The 27,122-nt window shown below is 38.8% G+C and overlaps 1 protein-coding gene across 1 annotated transcript in view; it reads left to right on the top strand.

Moving 5' to 3' along the window:
• Positions 1-27,122, top strand: part of LTBP1 (latent transforming growth factor beta binding protein 1) — a 345,549-nt gene that overhangs the window by 165,188 nt on the left and 153,239 nt on the right. Inside the window, 3 exon segments of the mRNA XM_039887438.1 lie at positions 12,719-12,943; positions 14,174-14,392; positions 14,395-14,447. Coding sequence (XP_039743372.1) covers positions 12,719-12,943; positions 14,174-14,392; positions 14,395-14,447 — 497 coding nt within the window.

The raw sequence follows: 27,122 nt of genomic DNA, 5'->3' as shown, positions 1-27,122 counted from the left end.
GTTTTGTGACCTAAAATGCCCAAAGCAGAACATGATAGAGATCAGACTGGCAGCACTTGGTACTTAGTGGACTATCACCGTGAGTGGAGCCTTTAACTCTCACCACAAACTTCATGAGGCGGTTGTTTCAGCAGCCCCCTGCGTTTATCACCAGATTACAATGAGAAGATTTTTTGTTTTTTCTTTTAGGTGATCGAGAGCCATAGGAAAAATCATGTAGGGAAATGAGCTTATTGAGTGAGTATACATGTCAAAGTACATTTTGGACATAGTATGGAGAGAACATATTGGAGAGAGGCAAGAAGGGAGGTAGAGAGGCTTTCAAGAAGGCTTTGCCGTAGTCTCTGCAAGAGAGAACAGTCTGAACTTGGATGAAGACCTGGGGGAATGGAGAGGAAGAAGTAAACCAGAAAGATACTGAAGAGAGAGACTCAGCAGAACTTGGTCACAGCTGATGTACAGATTATGGGACTGAAAAAACTAGACTATGACGTTTATGGCTCAAAAGCAGTATTCTTTAAAATTTAACATAGAAACATAAAAGTTTAGCACTGAGAAGGGAATGTATGTAACAGCTAGATCTATTTTACCAATTAGAAAACCAAGTTTCAGAGAGCTGAACTGAATTGCTGAAGGTCATTAAGCTTTGCGATGCTGACCTAAGACTGGAACTCAGATCCCTCTGCTCCCAGTATAGGGATCTCTGACATACTAGCCTTTAGACTTGTACAGGTACAAACCTCTTTAGTAAAGGTGATTTTGTTTCATCCAGGAAGTATTTACCACCACTGCCACCACCACTAGCAGCTGGGTCTTTACTATTCCTCCTCCACCTCCTCCTCCTCGCTGGGTCTTTGCTGCTGCTGCTGCTGCTGCTGCTGCTACTACTACTAGCAGCTGGATCTCTTTCCAGATAAAAATAATGGACTAGAAAAGGAGAATCATGTGGTAAAGTGCTTAAATCCTATGGTAAAGTTTTAGCTTAAATATACCAGTTCCATGAAGAGAATTAGTAGAATCGTACAAGGGAACTTGTGACCATTTTTTTGCTCCAAATGGCTTATGAAACTATGTATTTGAAAGCCGCTAGGTTTCAAGCTCTGATGATATTGAACCTATTAGTAAGTAAAAGGTGTAAATGCTTCCTTCTTTCCCCATTAGCTTTTTCAAGTTACCAGTTCAGTTGTGGAAATATCCTCTCCCAGAAAAGCATGACTCTAAAGGTAGATAAACACACCTTTAAAAGTAATGTATGGGCTTCTCATTTGGATCAGATATATTGTAAATTATAAAACTTCATTTTGAAAAGAATAACAGAGAAATGATTGTAATTTGTGACAATATTTCATTTGATATCAGTAACAATCACTGTATGGTACATTTTAATTCTGAATTAAAACATCCTCATATAGTTTTCTTAACTGCAGTGCCTGACTGGCCATAAAAGGAAAGGAGAAAGAGAAACAGGAGGAATGTTAGGGAAAAGTTTCTGAAATTTTTCTTTGTATACCAAAGTAGCATCTCTGATGATATTGGGTTTACTTAGGAAAGTTGCCAGAAGGATTTGAAAATTTATCTAGTCTCGATTAATGATAGTAGTTTTAATTTACTGTTCTTCCATGTCTCTGATTCTTATCAAATCTAGATCTCCAATTATTTTATAGTGGTAACTGAGTGTTACATATACACTAGGATGTTTCAAAAGTCAGTTGAGTCCAAGTCTGAGCTACATCTCAAGAGAGTTAATTAGAAACATATCCATGGGCCAATACTGGGGATTAAAAGGAATTATCCTCAGGAAGTCAGTTTTGATACATATTGTCTTGATTTAATGGAATGTTCCAGATTCGGGAAGTACATATGGAGCCTTGAGGAATGTATAGGCATATTTTAATAACTTGAGCTTGACATATCAAGTTATTTAAGTTAAATGGAAGGAGACATCTTGGCTCATCTCATCAGTAATGAATCACATGGCTTTGAATAGCTTTAGCATTTGACTCTTGAAAGTTCTGTGCGGTTTTAAACAGTCTGCAGTAGAAGTTGTCTAAAACTACCTCCGTATAACTTTCCAAATTAACCAACTCTCTCCACTCCTTTTTTAAAATACACTGACCGATGCTGATGGCCTGCTGAGCATTCCTAGTCGATAGATCACCCCACACATGATACCTTCCATGTCTCAGTTGAATAGCTACAAAGGGTCAATTCTTTTGTTTCAGACCAGAAATCACATCATTTAATTAAATATTATGTGAACTGATCAAAAATGAGTACAAAAAGAGTTTTATGAAAATTAAGTTGAATGACTTGGAAAGACAATAAAAGCAAATGACTAATATAAGACTGTCAACTTAGGGTCAGATAAGATAACATTAAGAAATCGGAAAGCAAACTATAAAAATACAGAATTTTGCATTCAGCTGGCTTTACAATAAAAAATATGTTTTAATAAAAGCTCCATTTGCTCTTTTATTGATTCAAAAACCATTTATTCGGTACCTACCATGTGATAGCATTTTGCTAAGCTCTTGAGATGGGCCACTGAAAGAGGCAAGGTCTCAAAGACAAGGTTTCTTTCCTGCAGGAGTTCATGACTTTTTGGAGAAGTTAGACCTGCACCCAGACAATTATAGTTCAGTGCTATCTGTGCCGGGTGTGCATAGGCATTCATTGCTCTGAGGACTTGGCAGGGAGTAGGAGCTATCAGCTCTTCTCTGCCATCATCAAGAAAGGCCGTGGTGTTGAGATAAAGCTGAAGCAGAAGCTTGGATTGTGGTGATGAGTTGGGAGGAAGAGAGGATAGATCCTGTATAGAACCACACGTGTGTGTGTGAGGAAGCATGGAAGGCTCAGAACAGATCAGGGTTGGGTATGCTGGACCTAAAGAGAACATGGCCGCAGCAGTGGGAAACCAGGCTGGATAAACAGCAAGAACTAGATGAGGAGCAGCCCCCCTGGCGTGGCTGGATTTAGGTGTCTTCTACTGGTAGTAGAATCTCTGAAATAGATAAGCAGGAAATTGATTATAAATCTCACAGCTTTTAGTCAAAATGAGTTGTATCTGAAGGAATGATCCCAGAAACTACTGAATCTTTACAACATTGAGTTTCATGATAAAATCATAACTATCTAGTTCTGTTTAGATACTCATGTATCCTCTGCATAGGATGCTTTATAAAGAGATTTATACATGGGAAGAGACTTTATTAAAAACATTTTGCAATCTAATATAATTTAAATTTGAAATATGTATTTATGGTCTATGGAACTTTTATTATACAGATGAAAAAAAACTATTTTTGGCTTCAAAACTTGGGGTTCCTTTCAATAAGGCTTACCCAATAATTCCAGTGCAAAGAAGTTTTTAAAAATTAATTTTTTACTTAATTAGTTGAAACTGATATCCAGTCAGTGATACAATTGCTCAATATTCAGCCTCAAACTGGTTTTTTCTCAGGCATTTCTGTGCTACAGGAGGTTTAAGGCCACACAACCCTTGCCTGGGGCTCGCATGGTCCCACTTTTAGGGGTTTTTTCCAGCTCAGATATCCAGAAGATTCTATATTGTTTTCAATGTCTGTCTGTCTAGTAGCTACACAGAGTTATTTCTACATCCTTGTTTTGAATACTTCTCTTCCAATCATGGTGATTTTGACTCATGCTTTTCTGCAGACCTCAGTGGCCACCTCTCTATGTTTGTCGGCACTCTGCTTGTCACCCAGCAGAGTTTGAGGATCTCACCCTAAAAGAAACAAAAGACCGGAACAGGGAAAGAAGCCTTGCTTGTGGTGGTGTAGTTAGGTGGGAGCCACGGGAAGGTAATGATCTGTGGAAGATGGGAATAAAAGGAAGCTGTAGACGGGCCATGAAGATTTTTGTTTAGAATAGTGGTTTCCAAACATTGCCTATGCAGAATTTATTGCTTTTGGCATCTGACTGAATTTTACAGACCCCGTTTCATTTTATTACCCAGTGTGTTTCTTCTTTCACGACTCATAGGGAATGTTTCTCTGCTTTTGTGTTCGTCCTCTTTTTAATCCTGCATTCTTCCCCTATTCCTCCATCCTCAACTCCATCCTAAACGGCCAAATTTTTTTCCCACCACATTATGTCATGCCCCCTTTGAAACCTTCTATTCAAAATAACTGCTTATCTTTACAAACTGGAAAAGGAAGTTTTATTCAATAACTATTTTAAGATATTTAGGTTGTAATTTGAAGCAAAATTAGTTATAATCCATATCTATACAGTAGGTTAAAGATTGGAATGAGTTAAATCATTAAGCCAGCAAGCTAGTGTGAAATCAGTTGCTTTCACTGTGCTGTGAAATATGCTGGATTCAAAGATGAAAACAACATGGCCTCTTTCCTACTATTTTCAAAATCTAGTAGGAGAAAGAAGAATAAAAAATAATTATAGTACAAGGCAGATTGATAAATGACACAGAAATTATGTAGATGCCTCCCAAATTTGCACATGGCTCTAGGATTCTTCTTATTCAGCATCCTTCTTTCTTTGAAGGAATTCTTCTTTTTTGGAGACTGTATTTGGACCAGATTTGAAAGGGCTATAGGAATTTGGACTGGCTGTGATGTCAGAAGGTTTAGTGCAGTTTTGTGTTCTCAGATATGTATGTCGAGATTTTGACTTTGCAGATATTTTAAAATGCTAAATTTAGCTTCATTTCAAGTCCTTTTCTGAGGATCAGGAAAAAACAAATAACAAGCAGTTATTAATGAATTTAGTGGGATTACGAACTTGGTCTCCAGAGACACCACAACAGAGTTTGCAAATTATAGTGGCAAAATAAAAGCGAAAAGGTTTTTAAGCTTATTTTAATATAATAGATGTAGCTTAAGTGTTATTACTTGGTACCAGGCTTAAGTGATGTATTACTTGGTTTTTGAGAAAGCATTTTGCAGTGGTATTAAAGAAAATGCCAGATGACAACAACTAAAATGATATTATATCCATGCAGATTGTCGCAGTATTACCACTGTGAAAGGTCAGGTCTCCAAGGATGAAGCATGTCATCGTTTTTATGAAGCCTGTTTCCTTGTCCTTTAGTGTGCAGCATTATCGTTTTACCAACTTGATATGTTCATATGGTTCCCCCAAATGAAGTCAGCTTTTCATAAATCCATGAGCATTTGATTAACTAATTTGTCAGTAAGTATGAAATTTACATTTGAATCACCATCTGATTATACATTCAAAATAAAAACAAAGCACACCACTTAACAAATTAACCCCTGTCCCTTCTACACAAATTGCAAGTAGCTGGATATACATTTTCCCTTGTTTCAAAATTTAAATCTTGCCAATCACATTAGATGAAATGAGGAAATCTGAATTTCACTATATTTATAACTTGGTTAGACTTTTGAGAACCAGAATTTCAGGGATGGAAAAGAACCTGTGGATTGTACCACTAGGCTACCTCATTTTGCAGTCGGGGACACCGTAATCCATGAAGTGAAATGATTGGCCCCGGTTTTCAAAGATTGTTGCTAAAGGATGCCCCAAGGTGTCTTGGATTCTTCTGTTTATTCTGCAGCCTGCAAGTGCTGCTGTGTTTTTCCTAAGGGTAAAAGAGCCATGGTGTTGGGGAATTTCCAAGAGATGGCACCACTGACAGCTTCTGTGGATGAAGCGTATGAGTGGAATTTTGTGATATGGTCGATATGCGGAGCTTCTTAGGTTATGGAAAGTATAAAACTAGATCAAATTCGATAGCCCACAGCTATGGTGAGGTACGTGATAATGGAAAGGAAAGCCATAAACAAAACTGAGATGATGAATGGCCTCATCCCAGATTGGAAGCCCTGGTATGCAAGTGTGTGGCAGGGCTCATACCTCCCAGATTATAAATAGAACGTGGTATTGAAGTATTTGTTCACGTGCGCCAGCATTAAAAACTAGCGATAGTCTCGGAATTTTTGTTTGTATTAAGATTGATATTTTGCATTTGTTGAAATCTGCATTAACTTTCACTTGAGCCCAATATACTTTAATATTTGATAGGTGGGGAGGGGATGATCATTTCTTAACGCAGGTAAAACAAAGCTTCTCTGGTATGGAGAGTATGGTAGGTGCATTTTTAACTCTTATCAGAGCATTTTCCCTTTGCCTCAAGATTTCTTCGGATTCTATTTTTTTCCCTTTGCAAATATTATTGAGAACACTAATCGCTTTTCTCACACATTTTTTAAAAAAACCTCTTACCAATAGAATGATTATATAATAATAAATTTCAAATTAAACCTTCTGGAATTTGACTTGAATCTGGCTAAATAGTAACTCAAAAATGTAAAAAGAGGTCCAAGAACACAAAGCAAATTTACAGTGTGCATTTCATATGTAGACAATAGAGAATTCTACTGATCCTTACTTATTCTTGTTCTTTTTCCCTGGTTCTGACTCCTGTGATTTGTATCTGTCCTGGTCCTAAGTTTTAAGTATTTATATATTTTTTTCTGTTTTACTGTATCTATTTTTATACACTGCCCCATATGCTTGTGGAATGGAACAAGAATCTGGCACTTGTCTGTCTGCCCAACCCAATTTTTCTCTTTCTCCTTGTCTCTTACGCTCCTGCTACATCAGCCTTCTTTCAGTTTCTGGCCTCTCTAAACTATGACTTAACTTCAAGATCTCAACTCCTGTTATTTCTTCTTCTGCAAACACTCTTTTGCCAACTTTTCATGTCACTGGGTTCTTCCCTTTTTGGGTTTAGCTTAAATGTCACCTCCTTGGACAGGTTGTTCCGGACCACTGTAACTCAGATGCCTTCTGGATGGAGTCTGTGAGTCAGTATAAGTTGGCAGACAATCAAGAAAGGGGCGAAGGCTATTTTAGAGCACAATTGTAAATCTCGACATTCCATCAAAAAAAAAAAAAAAACAGACCCACCAAACCTAGATTATAATAAATGCCTACTAATCTCTTTGTATCACGCATAGAATAGGCTCTTCTGTTCCTCTGTTCTAGCTTCAGAAGAACCTCCATCTTTGCTTTCAGCTCCAGATCTTTTGTTGGTTGGTTAGTTGGGTGGTTGGTGATGCATACTGAATTAAAAGGCAGGCATACAGTTCGTTTATTTTTTTTAAAGAGTGGGGTAGGTTCTTGAAGTGAGCAATGGTGTGCAGCATTTCATTATTATCTAACATATTTGTTATCCAAAAGCTTTAAAGAGCTATGTCATTAACCCACAGTCTGACTGACTAGATTTTAAGGGTACCTTTTAAATGAGGGCAGTGTAGGTATGTTTAGGGGAAGAAATAAAGAAATAACTTTTACTCTCTAAAAATATTATTGCTTTTTTTTTTTCACACTCCAAGAGATATCAGCAAAAATGGTGGAAGCCTTTAAGGGAACGTTGTTCTAATCAAAGACAAGTGGGAAAGTTTAAGTAGCTCTTCAAATCAAAATCATATGTGTGTCCTGTGAAATGACAGATGTAGGTTTTCCCTCGGATGGAGGTTTGTTTTCCCTGTTCTGCCTTAGCCACAATAACTTGAAACGGTCTGTCTGCTGGCACAGAAAGCAAGAGGGTGGGTGGAGGGGCCAGGATGTTGCTGCAGGAAAATCGGGTATGTTCTTAGAGCACTTTTTAGGGATAAGCAGTGGAAGTATTTTTTTAGTTAGCTGAGATAACAGGAACGAAAGAGAGTATAGCTTTTTATAGAACAAATCTTTGGAAAATGGAGCTTGCCCATATTCGTGTACAAGTCACTAATATGTATCCATTTAAACTAAGTTCCAATTTGTGGCATAGAATGTGACTGTGAATCTGTCAGCCCAATTTCTGAAGTACTGCAGGTTGTTTTATAGACCAAAGTGAATAGTGGAATGCACTGAAACTTTTGACATATTTAAAACCTCCAACGTGTTGTTCTAGCCTGGATCCTTTTGCTCATTTTGGCTTTTTACAGTAGTACCGTGAGATACTACGAGTGATTGTCATGAAATTATACTTTCTGGAATAACAGGTCAAAGGACCATATTTGCAGTAGGTCCCAGGTGACCATATGATGCAATCTAGTGAATTATGGTGATGGCCAGCTAAATGTCAAGCTGATCAAGTTATGGAATTTCTCAGCCAGCATTCTGTGTAACACCTTCTAGTTATATGTTCTAAAATATATGTGCCATAGCTAGACTTACAACCAGCATACCACAAGCTTCTCAAGCCAGCCTTAAAGATAACTTATCCTTTTTCCTCTTTATGTGTTGAGAAGGTTTTATAGAACATTGGCAGCACAGACTATATATCACTAGGCAATGTTTTGAGAGTGGTATGAACTTTTGAAACAGAAAGAAACCATTCATAGTTAAGTCCTTAAGTTCATAGGTTGATTTTAAATTTGCTTTCTTTGATATAAAAGACTATTGAGCTATAAAAAGATCACCTGCCACAAGGGACTCAATGTGTATTTATTGAGCTCAGGCACAGAACTTTATATTGCAATTTAGAATTTAGAAAATGCTGCAACAGGAGAATCGATATTTTATTTCTCATTCTTAGATGGTTATAAAGAGTGGCCTTTTATTGGTGGGAATAAGTCAAGCAGAAACTATTTCCTTTATGACCAGAGAAACACCGGATTGTTGGAGTTCTGTTCTGGGCTTAGGCTGTATCCACTCAGACTAGTGCAGTCCTTGAAACATTTGTGTGGAAGCTATCTCAGGGGTTTAAAGGTAGATTTCAACAAAACTAAATTCATGTGGGATTTCAAAATCTGCTATTGATACTAGAAATATCTAGTAAAAGTGAATTGGTTAATGTTCATAAAAAACGATGGTTATATATGTGAAGTGATTTTAGTATAGATTTTGGTATAGATTATAGGTAGTCAGCTTTGCATGATAGTACAGGACCATAAAAATGGTCCTGCTGAAACTGTGAAAATTTATCTTAATGGAAAAATTACCAGTTCTGTGCCCTTGAAAAAACTTTTTTTTTTATCAAAACATTAAAACTCTTTTACTGTAAGTTATAAATGTATAGAAAAATGACAAAAATAGTAAAGCTAGTACTTATTTAGCACCTGTAATTTAAAATGTTAGAAACACTGAGAATTAAAGTGTTTTATTTCTTTTAGGAGTGGTTACCAAGAGTAGTTTGAACATGTTTCTTCTCCTTGTATGACATGATATAGAGTATTTTTTTTGCCTCAGTCCATTGTCATATTCCTTTTCAGGTTTGGACCAGCTTCCAACATCTCACCCTGTATGCTTTCAAAATTGTGAGATATCCAGGAATCCCTTTAACGTGGCTTCCTTTGGCACATCTTCATCCTCTTCATCACAACCACTCCCCAGTTTCACTTCCAGTGTTACCACCTGTCTTTTTTTTTTTTTACTGCACTTTTTTCTTATTGACTCTTTTAATTATCCACTTCTGTAAAATGTTATGTGAGTTTACCACTGAGATGAGGAGGCAGCACAACCACATGCTCCCCTGTATGTGCATCAACCGGACAGCAGATGTGCAGGGATCAATCACCAACAGACTTCGAACAAAGTGATAAGCTTGGTTACTGATCATGGTATACATCTGTTATTTTATATAGTATTTATGGACCAAAGAGCTAGCAGTGAAGTTGGTACTTTATACAATTACTCATAGTTAATGTACTGTGGCAATTGAAGTTCGAACCATATTGTTGGGGGACTGGCATTATTTAACTAAACTGCAGTAACTGAAATTCATGCATATTGGAACCATGCAAAGTGAGCGGTGCCCGTATTACGGTTATAAATTATTTATAGTACATTTAAATCTTGGCCTGGCTCCTCTTGCCCTCGCCCATTACTCATCGACTCTATCCAGGGTAGCCAAGCTGTGATTTAGAAATTCAGTTCAGAATTGAAGTGAGAGTTGTGAAGTCTTTGACTCAACCTTGGAGTCAGCTTTGACTCATCTTCTCTTACCCAGCCCCTCAGAGTAGGTCAGGTACTGGAGAAAGCTCTTTCAGACTCCGTCCAGCTTCAGCTGCCACATGGACAGTTTCAGCTTCAACAGCCACAGGGACAGAAGCTGGACACCATTTCTAGGTGGTCACCTTGGTCATTTTTCTGACTCTCTTCTTCCTCCTCCACTGTCTTCCCTCTTCCTTGGCCTGCTGTTTATGTTCTGTGTCTCATCTTCATTCGTACTGATTTTCCTTCTATCGTTATATTACTTCATGTTTCTGTTCTTGTTGCCATCATCCTGATCCATGTGTTTTTCAACTTGTGTTTCCATTATTTTAATGACTGACTTCTCCACCTGGTCACTCTGCATCCCAGCTAGTCCCACAGGCCATCACAAGCGTAATCTCCCTGGAACACTCTTTTAGCCTTGTTTAATTCTTTCCTTGGAGCCTCCAAAATAACTTAATAATTAGAAAATAAAATCCAAACTTTTTATTGGGCCTTTGTCCATTTTCTCACTCAAGCCTACATCTTCTAGTTGATCACCTGATCTCTCCCCTCAAGATCCCAGGGTTTACTTTCCTATTATCTTCCAAATATGCCCTTCTCCCCTTCTTTTGAAACATACTCCTCTTACGATGCAGCCCTTTCTGTTTTTCTGACTCTTGCCCAATTTCAAAGTCTTATCCCAAATGGTCTCTCCTGCAAAGCTTATTTTGACTTACCAGAAATGACTTTTCTCTGAAGTTCCACAGGATTTAATTTTATATTTTCCAATTGTCACTGATCTGTTTTCAGTTATCATGTGTTATCTAATCTCTCCCATTATTTCTTAACATTAAGAGTGGGGACGGACTCTTCTATGGTACTTAGAGTGGTATTTGACTTAGTGGTAGGCATAAATTTTTCATCCAGTATTGTTTTGAGCTGCAGCATTTCTTCTGGTTACATGCTAGGGGTATCGTATAACAAGAGAAGGCCCCTGCCCTCACGGAGCTCCGGTTGAGTGAAGCATACAGAAAAGCAGGCAGACAGTTGTAATGTGGTAAGCCAAGTGGCATGATGAGCAATGAATGAGAGTCCATGGAAGCATGGAGAGGCACCAAGTGTAGATGAGGAACAATTGAGGATGTTTCTAGAAGAAGCGAGGTTTAAGCAGAGTCTAAAAGAGAAGTAGGAGTTAGGCGATGGGGGGCAAATGGAATGAGCGTTCCAGGCCAAGGACGCAGCGTGGACAGAGCTCAAGAGGAATGAGAGGGCCTTGTACACCGAGGAGCTGGATGAAGCTTAGTGTAGCTGGATTGCAGGGAAAGTGGTGAGATTCATAAGTGAAGAGGTTTGAGAGAGAACAGGGGCCCTGTGATGGGAAAGAAGGGCACATATTTGATGAAAACTTAGAAGGGAAGACTTTCAGGACTGGATGTTTGAATGGGCGAGGTGCTAGAGCTGTACTCAGGTTTCTGTTAAGCAACACTTGGAGAATGAAGACATCAGAGAGAAGATGGGTTTGAGATGCCTGTGGAATAGCTGTGTGGAGATATACAGAAGTAGACAGTTTGGACCGCTGCAGAAAGCCTTGGTTAGGAAACAGAAAATTGTGTGACTTCATTATATGACCGGACAAAGTCATTATAGGAGTGTGTAGAGTTAGTAAAGAAGAAGATTTTAATATCAAATCTTAAAGCACATCAGTATTTAAAGGACAAATAAAGAGTGGAGTCTGCAAAGAATATTAAGATGGAAAGAAAAGAGCAAAATAGATGAGTGAGATGTTGCGGAAACCAAGGGAAGACTGAAATCCACTCACAGGATTTAGCGACTTGGACTGAGCCACCGTTAGTAACCTTAGTTAAGTGTAGTTTCCGTAGAAGGGGTTTGCGGAGAGAAAACGCCACCTGGGCCCAAGCTGGATTGTAGTACGTGGAGAAGTGAACGATCCTTTTGGAAAATTTGGTCGTAGGGAAGGGGATTTAAAGAGAGTAGAACCTGGAAGGAAATGGCATTGAAGGGCTTTTAGTTTTTAAGTTTAGTTTTTAAGGCTGATAGGAAGAATTCATTCGTGATAAAGAGGCTGACCATGAGCTGAATTTAGTCAGAGTTTAAAACTCCTCTTAAAATTCTTTACCCAACGCACTCTTTTATCTTTTGGTATTCTAAATAAATTCCAAACTACTAATCACTCTGCATCTTCTGGATTTCACTGTGGTCTTGCTGTGCCAGTGAGATTGCAAATACTTTTAAAGCAGAATTCAAACTATTCTACTCTCTTATTCTGGGTAGCACTTAGTTCAGTGTCTGAGAGAGAAAATTTACAGCATTCTCATTTGTTTATTCTTTGAGGACATATTTAATGTGTTCCAGACATTATTGTAGGTGCTGAGTATGTAAAGGTCTCTAAGGCAGACATATCCCCTTTTTCCAAGGAGTTTATAATCTAGGAAGACAGCTACATAAACGAGTAAGTAAATAGTAAAACAAAGCAATTACAGAATGCAAGAGATATTTAAAAGGATACTAATAAACAATTCTGAGTGACTACTTTATATATTATTTTTCAATGAAATCTTTTCCTTGTTGGGGGAGAACAACCAGGTAAGGTGGAAAGAAAAAGAGCAGCATAGTAAATGATAGAGACCTTTTTTTGGTCAAAGTAGTTACTCTTTTATTTACTACTTCTCAAGAGAGTGGGAATATGACAGCTGTAATGGGCTGTGTTTGGGGAGTTTTGTTGGTTGACTGTTACTTAGTATTTGAGGAACTTAACCAATTCTCCACACCTTTGTCTTTTCCCTTTCAGTAATTTGCCATCTTCCATGTATGAATGGTGGCCAGTGCAGTTCAAGGGACAAATGCCAGTGCCCTCCGAATTTCACAGGGAAACTTTGTCAGATCCCAGTCCATGGTGCCAGCGTGCCTAAACTCTATCAGCATCCCCAGCAGTCAGGCAAGGCGCTGGGAACGCATGTCGTCCACTCTACACATACCTTGCCTCTGACCATGACTAGTCAGCAAGGAGTCAAAGGTAAGGTTATGATTTTGATTTTGCCTGTTCGTCAGAACCCTGTGAACCTGGCAGACGCATACAGAAGCCAAGTATCTGCAGGTGGCCAGGGCTGGTATTGGAACAGAAAGGAGTACATGATCTGTGGCCTGAGAAATGCCAGTAGGGACAGAATGTGGGCCCAGGTATGTGGCGGAAGTGCTTTCTAGGCCATAGAGATTTGATATCTAGGAAATAGAAAATGAAAAGGAGCCTATCTTTCTCTGATGACTCAGCATGAAGAGCTGTCAGCTGTTCACGACATGGTTCTGGATGGGCCTGGGGAATAGAAAATTGAGCAAGGCAGTGTTCTGTGCCTTACAGTGTTACCCACCTGGTGGATCTCACAGTACCTGCTGGTGAGTAACAAGTCTATTTAGTAGTTGAGGAGTGCTTGGTTTTAGTTCTAAACAATCACTTGACTAAACTGGGTTTCAGTTTATTCATCTGTAGAGGAGGGTAAACTAGGTCACTTGGAGCTCAGAAGCTCTGTGACTAATTTATTCTTTTAAACCTGGCATCTCTTATACATGCACAATTTTTAAAAAGAGGTCAGAAAGTGTTAGTGTCTTTAAAACCTTAAGTATTAGCATCAGAAGACGAAATTTTGTTTGAAAGCTGCAGAAAGTAAATTTTGTTGCAGATATAAATTATCACACTTTGGTATTTTGCGTGTGTGTCCCAAGGAGCACTAACATATATACACACTATGTTGTTTAAGAGTAAGAGAATTCTGCTTTGTGAAATTGTATTTCCTCTCTTGATGTAGAAAGGTATATCTTACCACTTTTATGATAGAAACTTCTTGAGAAAATCAAAGTAATCCAACTCTTGAGTCTTTATTACTGTCATTTTATAAAATGTATCCTCCTATGACCACAATTAGCATGAATTTCCTAGTTTTGTGATTATCCTGAAAAAAATATTTTTATCTTATGAATATATTACTATGGAAAGTTTTTAATTTCTCTGTATAATTAATTTTCTTTAAAACATATAAGTTCAAGCTTAATTTTTATTTTGAGTATACTGTTGTATTCTCAAGAATTTTGATGGTGCAGCAAAATATATATATACACTATATATGAATAATTTATCCTATATACAGTATATATGCATATAAGTATAAATGTTTGCCTATACATTTACTTTCATGCTGACTCACATATTAATTATTCCTGATTAACAAGTTTTCCTCCCAATCTGTTTTAGTGAAATTTCCTCCCAACATAGTCAATATTCATGTGAAGCACCCCCCTGAGGCTTCAGTCCAGATACATCAAGTGTCAAGAATCGATGGCCCAACAGGCCAGAAGGTAAAAGAAGCTCAACCAGGCCAATCCCAAACCCCTTACCAAGGGCATCCTGTCCAGAAGACCCAGACGGTACATTCCACGTATTCCCACCAGCAAGTCATTCCTCACGTCTATCCGTGGCTGCTAAGACCCAGCTTGGCCGGTGCTTCCAGGAAACCATTGGGTCACAGGTAAGCCACATTGCCCAGCCTGTTTTAGCAATGCGTTCTAGAAAAGGCTTCATTTTAATAGGAAAGCCAGACTTGGTAAAATGATTTTCTGTAGAAGGGGTTGGCAAACTGACACATGGGCCTGTTTTTGTAAATAAAGTTTTATTGGAACACAGCAACATCCATTCATTTCTGTATCGTCTATGCCTCCTTTCATGCTGTTGACAGTAGAATTGTGTAGTTTCAACAAGATTGCATGATTTGCAAAGCCAAAAACGTGATCGGCAAAGCGCTTTACAGAAAAAGCTTGCCAACCGCTGATCTATAAGTTAATTTTAAGTAGTGAGCTTCCAGAAATGCTGTTGGAAGTCCATGATTGTCATTTATATTTTTTCAGTTAAGGCGATCTGTGTATAAAACATATGTCAGGCATGAGATATGGTACATGAGATATATTCTGCAAAGCATTTAAAAATACTTATGCCTTTTTTGCAGTGATTTGCAGGTTAGGAGGTACAATCAAGTTTGGAACCCATCATGCAGTGATAATTTGTCATCTTTTGTTTTCTTATAAAATTCATAATGAGAATGGTAAGCAATGAGTTGTTTGAAGTGTATTTTAAATATAATTGAATTGACATGTAACTTTGGGCCTGTATTCTTATAAAGTGAGAGAAAGGCTGATTTTCTTTAAAATTCATCATTAAAACTACATAGTGAAGGCAACATAAAAATATTGGCTCTTCTACCCCAACCACTTGGTGCTACCTGCTTTGGGATTATGCGATAATGATGTAGCTTTTTCCTGTGGTTCTCCTTCTGTCATTTGATTATACCTTCAGCCCCACATGGGAAGAGTAGGTAAGGTGCGTTTGTTATTATTTCTCTGTTCTCACCTGAATATTGAGAAAATATTGTGTGCGTGCAATATTCTGGGGTAATAAGAATCGATTGTTACTGCTTTAGAAACCTGGAAGATACTTTTAGATACTGGGCAAATCCATTGTAGGGTTATCACCTTTCTTCCATGGGAGGAAGGCAGAATTGGTTTGTGGACCTGGATGTAAAGAGCACCCATGTGGAGTTATAAGATCCTGGCTAGAGCCATGGGCCCAGCACTTGGTGGCAGGAAACCAGGTTTAAGTATCTGTAAGGTGGAGACAGGAATATGGGGCTTTGTCAATATTAGACAAGGTAATGTGAGCACTGCTTGGCAAGTGTTATAGAGAACTGTGCAAATACTAGCTTAAAAGATACCTATCTATCATTAGTGTCAAACTTAAAAATCGTCAGAGTGGGTGATCACTATGTCACATCACTTCAGGGAGGACAGAGAAGGGTTGATTTCTCCAAATAGAGCCTTTGTCTGTTTGCAGATACTTGAAATGCCTCCTAAATCTGCCATAGCTCTTCATTCATCAATTGAAGACCAGGTTTAAGCAAACACTTTTGGGACAAGGGACAGCATCCATTTAAATATAACTTAGAAGTAAAGTCTGGAATCTAATGCTAAGAGCAGATTTTTATAGTGGCAGTGGGACTGAAGATAAACTTCATACACTTCACAATTTTGCCCTGAATAGCCTTGGAGAGGGAGGATGAATTCGGTGCCATTTGCATTGTTTAGTCATTCCAGCTTAGGGTGGTCATGAGAAAGGAAAAAGCAAGTCCTTTTAAAACTATGTGCCCAGTGCCTTTCTTCCTGGTTTCCAAGTTGGAACACAGATGATAAAAAGCAAGAAAATAAAGTATTCACAAACTTGTTATTCTTGTGTAATGTTAGACAGATGATTGCTAACTAGAAAAGATAGAAAAAAATCATTTACTTTTAAGCCTAAGCTAGACTATATAATCAAAACAAACTGGATAACTGGTGGAGTTACTCACATAATTCAAACTCAGTAGAATACTTTTGCCTTATCTGTATACCTCTCGGAATTTTGGTCTGAGTGATCCAGACAGTGACCTCAAATCTTAATTCATTTTGCCTGCGTAGTCACTAATACACAGCTTCAAAATAAGACCTATTTTCAGGAAATATTCTTAGCATATATATTTGTCCCATTGGTGAGACATGTTGCTGGATGCCTATGATTGCCCAATGAATTAGTGCATTTAGGGTGACCAAGTATTTAAAAAATATATATTTCTGGCAAGCAGTCAATAGTATACAAGATGTATCCTACAAAGATGTTTGAAAACATTCGTGCTTTCTTGCTGTGGTTGGTTTGCATATAGAGCTACAGAAGGTGGTAGAGGTAGATTTTAAACGAATGGCAAAAACAACTGCATAAATGCTCACTAGAGCTTTGCTTGTGGGAACACTCTTATTAGCTGCAGATTTTGACTGTTGAGACTTTTAGTGCCATAGAGTTATCACGAAGCACCTGTGTTTATGAATTGCCATGAGAGGTCATGTACAAAACAAATTTGGCAGAAATAGCCCTCGTTTCTGTGGCACATTCTCATAATTAGGCAGTAAACTTGGGGTTGAGAACCCAGCTTGAACTGATTAATGTATTTAAATTCAGGGAAGTTTTATAAAGTAGAATTTCAAGAACTGCATGGATGGTGGAGGAAAATGGATGATTGGTTAGGAAACCAAACTCAGAGAGAAAAGGGAGAGAATAACTAAACAGTGAAAATAGACTTTTGCAAGAAATGGATGAGGAAGAAGTGTCAGAAGAGACCAGAAATGTAAAATAGTTCAGGATTCCTGGCAGGTGTTTGCACAAATATGAAGCCTCTTAAACCTGAGACATAATGCAATATAAAGGACTTAGTGTCAGGGTAAAGATAGCATGAATTCCCCTTGATCAAGTGATTAAACTCAGAATTATTAAAAGTGGGACAACCGACATTATGTTCCTCCTGATGTAATACAGTGTGAAGTCTATATGTCACCCTAAAAGTATTCTTGCCAAAAATGTTTAACCTGAACCTGATCAAACCTTTACACCTAACCTTTGTTGTGTTCGGTCTAGAACTGAACCGGCAATATCTCTGAGGTATGCCTATACAATAATATAATTTTAAGCTGAATGTAAAAGCTGTAACTTTAATGAATTAAATACATCAAATGAATTTTTAGAAGATAAATGTTTCAACTTTCAAATAAATGGAGTGGGTGGTTGCAGGAACGGTAGACCTGAGGAAGCCAAGGAAGAGACCTTGGCTTTGGTCCAGTTGCGAAATGACCAGGGTCCAATCTAGGATGAAAATAAACAGATGAATTTAGGGGCTTTTGTGAAGAATCAAGCATTAGGACTTGATTACAGGCCGTTGTAAAGAAAAAGATGGAGATGAGTGGACTATTCTGAACTTCTTTGCTTTAGAAATCAGATAAACGCTTGCCGTGATTGATTAACTGACCTTTGGGGGAGGATCGTGAGGTGAAGATGAGTGGCTACATCTTGTTTTAAGCAGCCCCATCATTGACTGACATCAAGAATGATGTATTCTTGGCTATCATTCAGCGAATCTGATGCTGTGTTAGAGATGCAGTGAGGAAGGATAATAGAAAAAAGCCAGTGGTCAGTGACTAGATCTCATGATAGTCTGATTCATGAGAACAGAGGACATTTCTTTGGCATGTATTGTAAAGAGAAAAGATCAGGAACAATGGAATTAGAAATAACTATAATGTTTTTCACTTTGACAGAGGGTGTGAAGATACGGTGTAGGGGCATGTCATTCCAATTGCAGACAGTGATGTTTCATCTTTCAGAGTCCTCAAATAATTTCTTGTTCTTAAGAGCACATAAAGTTTTGATTTTTATGGGATTCGAGCTGGGTACAGGCATCATTAAATTTAAAGTATTAAAAGATTAGAAATTAATAGAACATGGGGTGGCTTAGAGGAATGGGATTCTTGAATGTAAATCAAGTTTGAAGCACTTGACAAGTCATAATTTTGACAAAGATAGATATCTGCTACCTGAGGTAAACAGTGGCACACCTTATATATTTGAAAACATTTTGGAGAGTTTGCCCACTGTATAGATCAAGTTAGGATAACATCTCCAGTGGTTACAATTACCAGCTACTTTCAGGAGAATCTCATGTGTTCATGTGCTTAAAATTTGAACATTTCCATGCTAGTTTTCTCCTACAAGGAGAGGCCAAATTTCAGAAAATACACTTCTAATCTGTTTTTGCAGCACGGGGGACATCGAATATATATACATGTTTCCCACTGTGCAAGGGCACCCTTTGCTTTAAACTGTGACCTAAATTTGCAACTTATTTGACATCTAAGTTTTTGGTTGTTTCAAACATTTTTTTTTAATTGCCTAATTGCTGGAAACAAATATTTATAGTGACCTAATGATGCCAGATGGTACGAAAAGACCTCATCTGAAGAGAGTTCAGGGTCATATGTAGGGTTCAGAGTCCAGCTTCCAAGCTGTGTCTGCCATTGCCTGGTTGTGCAATCATATGCTCTTTGTTAAAAGGGGACGTGCTCCTTCATTAGACATAGGCATTACGAGACAAAAAAATTCTTTGAGAACTTAATGCAAATGCCAAAAGAGCAGAAAATTCCATATATAAACACCTGAATTAACTCAGAAGAACAAAAATACTGGAAAACTTGAAGTAAATGTACACAGATAAAGATGGTCAAATAGTACGCAAACCCACCCTTATAGTTTGCAACCATAAAATCCTCTGTAACTGTTAAAAAAAAAAACCTAAAAAACATAAGAAACAAACTCCAAATTCTCTAATGTATATTCTATACAGGAAAATCTTTATGTGGATTAGGAAGAAAAGAAAGGACTAGTATTTGATGTGAAATTTAAAAATCATTGGAAAATTTTTTCTTTCCTTTAATTATTAGTCATATAAATAATAAGACCTGGGGCAAAACCGAGTTAAAGTGACATGAGAACTGTTTGGGATCCCCTAGAACTTTCAGAAGTTGTTCCAACAGTTCTCTTTGGACAGGAAAAATGGAAACAAAATGGGCCATTGGAGAAAAGAGATTATTTAATTGGCGATGGATCTTTTTTGGCAGATAAATTCAATAACATCATCAAGCGCTAAACCTTAGCACTAGAATACACATATAATTCTGAAGGTCCAAACAGATGCACTTAGCTTTTGTTTAAAAAAAATTTTTTTTTTTTTAAAATAAGCGTCATGGAGAAATTAACGGGAAAGTGTGAGCTCATTGAAGTGGAAAGTATCTTAATTACATGGCTGAAAGTACTTTTAAAAAAGTCTCAATACTCCTGTCACAGGACTTTGAAGAAAAATATTTCTTGGTTTCTACCACACAGAAGCCAATGAGAAAGTAGGGAAACAGATGTCATGCCTGTCAATTCCACATGGCAGGGAAAATATAGGTAGATGAATAGATAACAGATGTAGTTGTAGAATAGGCTATAGATGTTCAATATCTCTCCTGAATGATGCAAAGTGCGTTTAGTGAATAATTAAAGGAGTTGGGATATTAAGTTCTGCTTAGAAACCTGTTCTTTAATTTCCACAGTATCTCCTCTTCCCTGACTATAAGAGTGTTACTACGGTGAGGCCTAAAGCTATAATGAAATAATGGTTTTATTCTAATAGGGATGATGCCAGAAGCATTTCGCATTGGTTATTTCTCTACATTGGGACCATAAAGTACATAAATGGATGAGAAGTCTAAAGAAAGAATAACTATAAAACACCAGAGACTCCCTGCCTCTCACTTATGCATTTTTCCTTATGTGGGAAGGAGAACTGAGTCAGCCATGTTGGGGCAACAGTGGGCACAGGTGTATATATGTGGCCCTCTCCCCTTGCCCATTTCCTCAGCCCGCATCCTCCCAGGTGAACTTCATCTCTCAGAGGTGCTGTTGGGCATTGCTTAAGGAAGGCAGGCCTGGAGCTATGAGATGTCTGCCTTCTCCATGAGCGGAGGGCCCTGTTGGGGTGTGCTGATTGCATTTACTGAAGTTTGGCTTCTTTCAGGTGGAATAAGTCATTAACACCAGGCACTTCCTGTGCCATCTGGGTTTTTCTTCAGTGTCCCACTCACATACTCCTTTGGCATAATCTAAGAAATATTTAATTGAGTGTGAGCGAATCTGGTTGTCTCCAGTGGCCCTGAAATGGCCATCCTTGCCAAACCTTACCTGTGTCAACAGCAAAGGTATCACTGAAGGTGTGACACACATCTCAGTGATAGGTGCCTGGAGCTCTGCAGTGTGGGCTGGTCTTGCTCCAGCAACCGCTGCCAGACTGACTTCGTGCAGGGGCCTTCTTCCCTGGAGTCAAAACGATCGGTAAGGACAGGGATAGGATCCAAAGGGGGAAAATGCTGCATGTGAAAGAGAACATGTCTGCATGTCACTGGACTCCTGCCAGTGGAGGGGAGGACTGCTAGTTTTATTTGGATTGAGAATGTGGGACTGAGCTGTTAGGGTAATCAAAATACAGATTCTTAGAACTGAAGTAGAGTACTTCAGAGAATGGGTGATGACCCAGACATTACCCTTCCTAGGGCCTAATAGCCAAGCTTTGCCCAGGCCAATGTCTTCTGGACACCAAAGAGTCTGTTAGCTTCGAGTGTTCACTTACCCTGACTTGTTTAATGGACGAGCAAGTTTATGCCTCTTTGATCCTTCCCAAGGCCCTTCTCTCAGATGTTTTTCATTTTATTGGCAATGAAAATGCCTTTGTCATGACATGGGATATCAAATTTCCATATTTTATACCTCTAGGGCTCACTAACATAATATACCCGTTAATAATTCCTGCTTTTGCAGAAGAATAGGCATTGATAATAATTATGGGGCAGTTCCGAGTGGAAGTATGTTACATCGTTTCTGATACTGGCAAAGTGGAAAGATCTTGTGTTCATTACATTTGAAGATGTCAGTTCTGAGCATGCTGGAAGTAGTTTTTAAGAGATCATAGCTTGAATTGATGGTTGATTTAGGCTCTCTACATTATGAAAATGTTTAAAGAGTCACAGATGGTATTTCTAGGGTCTGATGTTTCTTGGCTTTGTCTGTATGATCCCTTGGAACTGAAATTTACTAAAATGAAGTGGAATCATCTGATTTCCTAAAAAACAACAACAACAAAAAACCAATCCTCTGGAACCTGACTCAGAAAGTTGTAGTGAAAAAGGCAACATAGCCCTATGTCGAGAGATGACAAAATGATTCTCCTCCTCCACCCTCTTCCTTCCCCTGCAATGATGATAGTCCTGTTTCCTTTTTTCCCTCATCTTTCCATTTTTTTTTCTTTCTCTTCTCTCCTTTTGTGTGGAAAATAATTTACGGATAAGATTGGAGATGCCGTTTCAACAAGATGTCTTTATCAGACTGTGCATTTACTATAGTGATTTTGCTGTTGTGCACACATTTTCAAAATTTCTGTTTTGAAAGAATTGTTTCAGAACCACCAGTGTGTGAGTGGTACATGAAAATGAATCTATCTTTGATCTTCTGCAGCTCCTTTATTTACTGTATTATCAATGAATCCGAAAGCTTCTAATGGTTAATTTAGCCCCCAGCAGGCAAGGATTTCCTCACCATCGAGGATACTTTAAATGATATGTCTTCAGCCCTGAAGAGAATTCTGAAATCCAGAGGAGTTCTGAATATTTTGTCATAGACAGCAGTGCTTCAGGGTGACCACGTTGGGACGACTGGTTTTGAAGGTGCAAGCTTTAACAGAGTTGTTAAGGAAATGGTCTTAACATTCCTTGGCTTTGGGGCAGGTGTCCTAGTAAGATGGTGTATTTTTATAAAATCGATAGCTGATAGAGAACATTCACATTTGTGACCTTACGTGACCGTCAGAAAAACTTCAAAACCAAGAAAAGTCAGTATGCTTGTCTCCAGCTTACTTAAGTGAAACCTGAGGCTCAGAGAGGCAGAGACAGGCTTGTGTTGGTATTTCCAGGTTGATAGCGCTCTTTATCATTTTGGCAAACTGACCGTATCTCTGGCCCTTGGTTTCTTTAATTTTTAGATAAATGGTTTGGCTGAGTGGACCTTTGAGGCCTCTTTTGGCCCTGCAGTCCTTCGATTATGCTGATTTTGACATCGTTCTTCTTTTCCACAAACTTAGACGCCAATAGTGCAAACTAACATATGCATAGGGTCTGTAGACAGAGCAAACTGTACAAATGTCAAATATAGTTGACACCTAGAATGAGAAATTTCTTTCAAGCATTGGCTCCTCCAAAAAGCCTTCCAGACCTTCTTCAACCCACATGGCACTGTCCTCCCTGAATTCTTACTGTTTTCTGAATCCAATCAGACCATTTTGAATTTAATTATCTTAAAGTTGTTGATTTTGTGCCACTTTTCTCTTCCCCACAAATTTGTCCTTTTCAAGAGGGCAGGGCCATTAGGAACGCAGCTCAGTGCTGGGCACAGATGAGTAGTCAGTAAATATATTCGTATTAGGTTAAGCTAGGTGGCGCTGCAGTAATAAACACACCAAAAGCTTAGATTCTGTATACACTAGATGTCTGACAGGTGAGCAGGGGGCTCTGTGCTACACATCGCTTGGAGACTCAGGCCGATGGTGATTCCACCATGTTACTGGTGTGTTACCTAGCGTACATGGCCTCAGTTCCCGTGGCAGGGGGAGAGGTCCTTCAGGGGCAGCTCATTACATTTCCCATAGCTCATTACATTATATGGCCCTGCCTAACTTTTAGTGTTATAGGCTGAATCATGGCCCCCCTCAAAATTCGTATGTTGAAAGCTTCGCCTCCAATGTATCTGTATTTGCAGACAGTCTCCAAAGAGGTAATTAAGACTGAATGAGGTCACAAGGGTGGGGCCTTGCCGTTCTTATGAGAGACATCAGAGAGCTTGCTCTCTTTACCATGTTGAGGACACGATGAGATGGCACCTCCTTCAAGCCAGGAAGAGAGTTCTTACCAGAAGCAACCATGCTGGCGCCTTGATCTTGGATTTTGACCCTCCAGAATTGTGAAGAAATGAATGTCTGTTGTTAAAGCACCCCTAGTCCATGGTATTTTGTTATGGCATCCACAGCTGACTGATACGTTTGGGGAGCCGGGACGTGGCGGGGGGGAGCACGTGGTTCTTAGGTGAGCAGTAAATGTTTCCACCAAGTGGTCAAGACAGACTCGAGTCACTGCTTGCAAGGAACAACAGCAACAAAAAAACTACTAATATGACTTGTGGCATTCAGTTTTCATACATTACTTGCAAGCAAACCACAAGTAATTATTAGTTTTGATTTCTGTATACTTGGATAAGACACAGAAAACTAAAGGCTTAACCAAATGAGGCACCTGTTAGAATTTATATAGTGCTAAGAGGCCCAAAATGTTTTTTTGTTCCTTTCAGTATCTCTGCATTGACTAAAAGGAAACCGATAAACACTGAAACTTAATATAGAAAATTTCTCTCAATACAATTGTAGAAATAAGCCTTGGGGAAAATATGTTCATTATTTGGGAGTGATCTGGTTGCCATGGCAATAATAACCATGCCTATATGCCCATCTTTATTTTCTCCTTCAACATGAATCTTTCTTTATAGACACATCCTTGGTAATGGACCTTAGAATAAATCTTTTATTTTCACCATCTGGTACTAGAATTTATGATGTGATTTGTGTTGTTTTACTGCAGGGTAAGGCTAAGGGGAATTAGCATGTCAGAAATATAGTCATGACAATACTTAATTACTATTTCTGCGATTTAAGAAAAGCAAGACACACCCATATCACACACAACCTGTAGACTTGACTTTTGAAATGCTCAAATCATTGTAGAAGTGGAGAAAGTAGGCAGCCCAGCTTTGGTCCTTTCTTTAGAAAAGTTGTCAAGTAGACTCAGAAGTTTCACGCTTAAGAATTTTTACCTTTCGTATGTTACTTTAAAACCATTTTTGCTTTAGTGTAACGTGTAGAATACTGTTTCATAAACTAAAGTAGTTGTCTGGAATTCCTTGAAGCCCATGGTTTGGCTTCGGCAGGCTTTGAACAAATACACTCTCAGAAATCGATGTGGATTCATTTCCATCAGTTAGTGCCCTAGTCACAGTCAATGCTTTGTAAAATCAATAGCCTGAAATATCAGAGGATTATGGTTGAATCAGATACCCCAAAATGCCTAACGTTGTTTTAATTACTCTAATAAAAGAAAGCTGGGTTGATTTAAAAAAAGAACTTGCCTATAAAGAATGTTCTGCCCAAGCCAAAGCAAATTTTTTACAAGTTCTTTTAGAAAATCTGGAAGTATTTAAGCATTTTCCTCTTCTTATGAGACAATGCCTGTTACCCTGCCAGTGCTCCATCGTACAATATTCTCCTTTATGACAACGGACCTTTAAAACAAGTTGATCGAATATGTTGCTGTAGCTGCATTAGTGATAGGGTTCAGAGATTTGGAACCTCTTTCTTATTGGCACATGGAGATAAACACATTTAACGTTCTGGTACATGGACGCTGAAGAGCTCTCATGAGGTTTTCCAGTTTAATTTGGAACCGTAGTTGGTCCAGAGGCTAAAAGCACACCATTTCGCTCAGAAGATGGGCAGAAGTCACTTTGCCAGAGTGGAGGTGTGTTTATATCGGAGCAAAAAGGCTGATGGTGTGAACAAAGAAGGGCCGTGACAGGAGTTTGGATTAATCTAGCCCCTTACATCCAGTGAGAACTTTTCCCCGTAAGGGATCTCATTCTGGTTTTTATGAAAAGAAGTCAAGATTTCCCAAAATGGGATCCACAGTCCTCAACCAAATTCCTAATACTGAGATTGTAACTTCTGTTTGCCAGAATACTTCAAAGTTTTATGGCAGAACATTGGAATAATGTACTTCTGGATATGGTGGGAGCTGAGCATGGCAACTGCACAGGTGGAATAATTTACGGGATTTCTGTGCAATGTAGGCCGATTGACTGTAATGTGACTTTATAATGAGTCACAGCCCAAGTCACACAAAATCTGCATTTCCATTTTGACCATCTTGAATAATTTCTGATATTTGCCGATTGATAATCATATAATTCATTAGGATTAGTTATTACAGGATAATCTAGAGAGGAGTTGTTGAAGAGCCATGGTGGCTTTCAGGAAGCTGGAGCTGCCTTTTCTGTGAGTCTGGGCTGGCAGGAAAGGGGCGAGCCTGAGAAGAAGAGGCTCATGCTGGTTACCAGTGGCGGAGTTGGTCCAGGTCTCAGGTTATAATGTTAGGATGAGGCAACATGTGGCATCATGGAGTTTAGTGTGTCACCCTGGCAGGCAGGGAGCATTTCAGGAACAGTGACCTTCACAGGATTGCCCAGACACAGGACACCATTCCACCATAGCTTCCAGGATACCCTCACCCACGCACTAGGGCCTTCGTAATAAAATCATAGATTTTAGGCACATCAATGACTATTAGCAATTAGTCTATCCTTAAAATTTTATTGGTGAGGATGTTAAAGTCCAGAGAAGTAAATTAATTGGCTTCACACCTTATACTGAGTTCGCGGTTGGTGAGGACTAAACCTGAGGTTTCCGGTTCTAACGCCAGTGTTCTTTCTACTATTTCCATCTCTTCTGGGCAAAGAGGAGTCACAAGAAACCATTGCTATCTATATAAACTGGCTGTGGCTGCCATAAAAAAATACCATAGACTGGGTGACTTAAACAAACAAAATTTATTTTCTCACAGCTCTGAAGACTGTGCCAACAGAAGTGTTTCCTGGTAAGCCTGTCTTCCTGGTTTGTAGACACTCACCTTCTCGCTGTGTCCTCACATGACAGAGAGAAGGAACTCTGGTCTTTTCCTCTCCTCATAAGCAGCGCTCCACCCTCATGGCCTCATCTAAACCTAATTAATTCCCAAAGCTTCCACCTCCTGACACCATCACGTTAGAGGTCAAGGCTTCAACATATGAACTGGGGGGAAGGAGCACTCAATATTCAGTCTGTAACACTAGCTGAACATGGAAGGGCAGATACATTCTCTGAGACCTGTCTTAGGAAGTTCTGTGTTCTCCAGTGTTTTACAATTGGGCCTTGGATGCTTGCGGGGAGGGGATGCAGGGTGGGCTCCGCTGGTTTGGCTTCGTAGTCTTGGTCTTCTGGCACTAAGACATGGTGCTTTACTGGGAAGATGTTCATGTCCCCAAAGTGAAATCACCTGCTGCTTGAACAGCGGTAATAACTGGTTGAGTTATATGTTATACACATACACACGTGTGTGTGTGAGTGTGTGTGTGTGTGTGTATAACTATATTGTTATATAACTGGTTGAGTTATATAATTCAGAGGTACCATGTTGTGCTTCTCGAGTAGAATTAAAATGAAATCTATATAATTACGAATCCTTCACATTTATTTTCTGAACATTTCTTTACCAGCCAGAGTATTTTTGTGAAAACTTGAACATTTTTAGCAAAATCTTAAGAATATCTTACTTTTCTTGTTTCTGTATCTAACTTAATTATTTATATTTTACACACATCTTCTCTGTAAGTTGACTTTGTGACATTGTATACCAAGCAACTGTTAGATTCCTTGGTCCTTTGTTCACGTTTCTAAATGAGGGCCCTGGTGGGAAGAGTCTAATATTGATTGTGAGCCTTGTGTGTGCTGGAGCTGTGGCCGTTTCATGTAGAATCTGTCTCCCATGTATCGTCTCAGTCCCCTTAAGAGCTCTGTGAAAATGGACATTTTTAGTTCCATTTTACTGAAGAGGAAGCAGGCAGAGTTTGAGAG

The sequence above is a fragment of the Pteropus medius genome, unplaced genomic scaffold (genome assembly GCF_902729225.1).
Source record: "Pteropus medius unplaced genomic scaffold, Ma_sr-lr_union100, whole genome shotgun sequence".
NCBI classification, from domain to species: domain Eukaryota; kingdom Metazoa; phylum Chordata; class Mammalia; order Chiroptera; family Pteropodidae; genus Pteropus; species Pteropus medius.
This window is presented reverse-complemented; position numbering and strand designations above follow the sequence as displayed.